The 4,536-nt window shown below is 41.2% G+C and overlaps 1 protein-coding gene across 1 annotated transcript; it reads right to left on the bottom strand.

Moving 5' to 3' along the window:
- Positions 1-1,010: 1,010 nt before the first annotated feature.
- Positions 1,011-4,254, bottom strand: LOC137994465 (DNA polymerase III PolC-type-like). The gene is made up of 3 exons (XM_068840043.1): positions 4,120-4,254; positions 2,798-3,044; positions 1,011-2,458 (listed from the first exon to the last, which is right to left on the bottom strand). The coding sequence occupies exons 2-3, from the start codon at positions 3,042-3,044 to the stop codon at positions 1,665-1,667; spliced, it is 1,041 nt and encodes a 346-aa protein (XP_068696144.1). The 5' UTR covers positions 4,120-4,254; the 3' UTR covers positions 1,011-1,664.
- Between the last annotated feature and the right edge of the window lie 282 nt (positions 4,255-4,536).

Raw genomic sequence — 4,536 nt, 5'->3', positions numbered from 1 at the left:
TGTGAAAGGTATGTCGAAACAGGCTTTTAAAAATGTAAAAATGTTTTTTTTATTTAAATTTCTTCAAGTTCTCTTGCGTTCTTGTTTTCACGTATGACTTTCTAAAGCAGATACCAGCGTAACAAAACAGAAGCACTGGATCCCGGTGAAGGACCTTATCAGCGATTTAAATCAGTATTACAAAAAGCTAAAAAAAAGCAAGGCTGACGTAACGGGTGAAGGAATATATTGAAAAAGCCACTGCAATATGTCCAAAGGCACTGCTTTTCTTCGTCAGGGCTTTACAATAGTCATTGCTTGTAAAACCCTGATAAGGAAAGGCAGTGCCTTTCGAAATATTGGCTTTTTCAATGATTCCTTCATCGTTATATCAACCTTGTTCTTTTCAGCTTTTTGTTTTGACGTCAAAGTTTTGCTATCCCCCAGTCTCCTTACTAGCGCGGGTTTGCACCCCCGCCGGAAGTCAAAATTCCGATTTTTAAAAGGCTAAAGGACACTGAAGGAAGATCGGTATGGAATTTTTTCAAGTGTTTTTATCTCAGAAACCCACGAGGTTTCGATTGAGTAAATAAAGAAAAATCTGTAATGCATTGAAATATACATTGAAGAATTCACGGCATTTTGAGCATGTGTAGCTTCTACGTGCAGACGCAATGAGCCTCGCCAGCGCGAGCCGGATGATTGCACCCGATTCAATCCAAACAAAGAGCTTGCCTGCAGGCAGTTGGCATGTCTTGGCTCGACACGGGCCTTTCTTCTCTAGTTACCAAACAAGTAAAACTAATGTCTGCCAACGAGGCTGGCAGGTCAGAGATAATTGAACTGAAGAAATATCTTCACTCGCAAAAAGCGACATCATCTATTGAATGGAGAAGAAAAGCGGCGTCAAGACAAAGTTTGTTTGAATTTTCCAAACCAATTAACAAGCTATTTCCTAGCCAGCGGAACATCCCGCTGAAACGCGAGGATAAGGTCATTGTTACGTTATTAAGTGCCTGGCGTTTGATAATAACAGGAAACGTTAATCCTATCGTTTCCGCTGGTTTATTTCAATTTTCAGTGAACTACACAATAGCTGGTCAAAAAGTCAATATTTTGACAATATATCATACTCGAATTTTTATGGCAAGGCATTCGTTTAGATTTATGGTTTGTAGGCTCGGGTGGGTGTGATAGGTGTATCAGGTTTCTGACCAATCAGGCTCGGGAGCTATTCAGGTGGCAAATAAAAATCCGAGCTAACGTGTGCTCGCCCCCTTAATCGCACAGTGGTCATCGTTTGCCTCTCATTACACTTTCACATTTCAGGCAAGTGCAGGGTTTACCTCGGTGTAAAAACCTGTGAAACTTTTTCTTTGTTCTGCTAGCTCGTGGTAGGGTTAGGTTATTGTTTGATGTTTTTTTGCTGTTTTGTTTTCCTTTGTGTTGCGTCATTTGCGAGTTTCACAGGCTTTTGCATCGAGGATGAGCCCAAGTGCACTTTTCCTTTCTTTCTTCACTTATTTTTTTCCTGCCTCCACCGCATGTCTTAATCGTATCCTTTGTGATTTCTTCATTCGCCCCTTATGTCAGTTAAAGCTAAAATGTACAAATATCAAGGCCTCGCTTAGCAACGATAAAATCCTAATTAGAGCAGGAAAAAAATGCAAAATACAGAAATTCAACTATAAGTTTTCTAAGTGGCTGAGAAGTGCAGCTATTATTCTTGAGTTTGCTGTTACCCTGGGTTTCCCATTGACTTTTTCAGTCAAAACACTTCTGAGCCCGTCCTTCCCACCTCGTAGAATTGAAAGTTTTAGATGGCTCAACGTGAGCCCAGAAGCTGCAATTTTGTCCCCCATGCCCTTGGAAATAACCTTTGAAGCAATGAGGGGCCGTAGGGTACGTAAGTTATCAGCCTTGTTTAGACAGTACTTTATATTGTTGATGGCATAATTTAAGGTGAAACTTGACTCTATAATAGCCTTGTCATTTACTTCTTTGTAAAAAACAAGTCGCTGCAGAGCCCTGACATCTTCCAGGGAATCATGAGCACTATAAGAAACGTTCAAAAGATCTGATACCAGACTTGGAAGAGAGTATTTCTCTCTCTGTGGCAGAACTGTTTTAAACAATATTATTGTATCAACAAACCCCACAACACAACTTTGAAAGGAACTTAAAAGATCACATTTCTGGAGAGAATAAATTATACGCTGGCAATCAAATGATTTGGCATTGTGCGCAAACAGCACTACTGGCATCTCTTTTGCCTTTAACCACTCCACAAAACTCTTGAGACCTTCCACTGCACTTTTAGAATCCACTGGCTTTTCTTTTAGGCACAGTCTTCCTCCTACCACTGTAAGCTGGGTGACTCGTGATGCTTCGGATGTGATCTCTTTCTCTGGCATCATGTAAACGTTGAATTCATCTTGTTTGTGGACAGCTGAGAGTTGTATAATGTCAGCATTGGTGACTGAAATAAGAAGTCATTGATACATGTAAGCTATTCATAATTGGTGTCCACATATCAAGTATTTCAGTATTTATTTCACCATAATTGCTTATATGGAAGTTCTTACAGACTGAGGTGTATAACACACTTTCATCACTAAGGAAGCAAGATGAAAAAGAATACACAGTGAAGAAATTGATGCAAAGGAGCCTGGCAACTAACGGCAAATGACACCAGATCGGAACTATAGAAATGAGACTTCTAAACTCGTGACATTATTGTGAGGAGAAATTTGATGATGGTCACCATGGGACCGAAAGGCCTTGTAAATTATTATGAATTGAGTAAAACAGGTATTACCTACGCTTGTTGTTTCCACATCAAACATGATTTTGGCTGTTGAATTGAGGGACATCAATTTTTCATTCTGTGGTGCTGTAATAGGAGTTGGAATTTCCTGGATGCATATGTCGGAATTGTGCTCCAGTCCTCCTTGGTATGTGTCCTCTTCTCTCACTTTACTCTCTTCCTCCTTTAACTCAGTCGTCCTCGTCCTCTTGACTTCTCTGGTTTCATCATGCTCTTCCCTTTTGAAGTTCCAGGACATCTGATAAAGTGCGATAAAAAATTGCAAATTATGCGGCACCGCATGGTTGATTATGGGGCCTGAATTATGCGATTTTTTTTTCTTATAACGCATTTGTAGCTGCTATCACACAGCGTCAAGAGTGAATAACTTTGCGGTCCTGTCCCAGCACAGTCAGTCATGGAATTATTTTTAGATACACTTTGCGCGCGAAACAAACAGGTGGCCGCCAATTTTAAGCAATCAGAAGAACCCATGCCACAAGTTCTGAAAGAGATCGGATTGAGAGGGGAGGGCGTCACGCACAGGGAGGGAATGACATCACAGGGACCCATTTGCCGCGTCTGATGCCTGTGTCGTTAGAATCCAAGAGTCTATTGCATTTCTTGACTAATCCGGAAAGCTCCTTTTCAAAAGGTTAAATTTCCCCGATTCCGATAAACAAGACGTCTCAGTTTGACAGTTTTACATTATCGATCCAATGATCATGGAAGGGATATTCCACTCGAAAGCGAAATCGAAAGCGCTTCCATGGCACATTTTCATAATTGCTTTATAACAAAGGTTATAAAATGCTGACCTTTGCGATTCGCGCTCTTTTTCAAATAGAAAATTTCCAAAATATCATCACCATCATTTTATGATTGAACATTCCATTAATTACTTCCATTGCTACTCGAAAGAAGTGATGGTACCTTGCTCAGCCTTCGACATGGAAGCAAACGAAACCAAAAAACGACGATTAAAGCCGATTTTAAGGTCATCTCCTGAGTTCAGTTGTAACCACACTGACATTTCGCGATTTACTGCTCTGTTGAGACTTACACAGGCTCACAAGTCTCCCTGGACCCATTAGTAGTCGAGAACAGAACAGAATTAAGACGATCATTAGTTTGAAGTTCAGAGAATAGTGATTTTGCTTTGTTCATGTGTATTGTTTGCATCCACTTCAGTTTCGCTGTTTTCGCGGTCGAGTCTTGTCTCGATTGTCGGTCTGTAAATTTCTGTAATGGATTATCTTTATGATATGATGACCAGAGAGATTCGCAGGGTGTAATATGGACGCAGAATAGAAATATTTAAAACAGCAACTCACCTTCTTCCTTTCTTTGTGAACCTACTTCCACGCAGCGATCGCTTGGAACTTTGGCGCCTCCTTTTAAGCAGGATGCTCCGCTGTGACTGGTTGGTTTTCAACAGCTGTGATTGGTGCATTTCGATCCTCGCTGTTTCAGTGTTTTGTTTCCTCGGCGGTCCGCTGTCGTACTCTGTTGTTGTGTCTCGTGATCGTGGGCAGGATGCTCCGCTGTGATTGGTTAGTTTTCAACAGCTGTGATTGGTGTTTTCGATCCTCCCTGTTCAGTGTTTTGTTTCCTCGGCGGTCCGCTGTCGTACCCTGTTGTTGTGTTTCTTGATCGTGGGACAGGATGCTCCGCTGTGATTGGTTGATTTTCAGCAGCTGTGATTGGTGCATTTCGATCCTCGCTGTTTCGGTGTGTTGTTGTTCGATCTT

Source organism: Montipora foliosa, chromosome 3 (assembly GCF_036669935.1).
Source record: "Montipora foliosa isolate CH-2021 chromosome 3, ASM3666993v2, whole genome shotgun sequence".
Taxonomy (NCBI): Eukaryota; Metazoa; Cnidaria; class Anthozoa; order Scleractinia; family Acroporidae; genus Montipora; species Montipora foliosa.
This window is presented reverse-complemented; position numbering and strand designations above follow the sequence as displayed.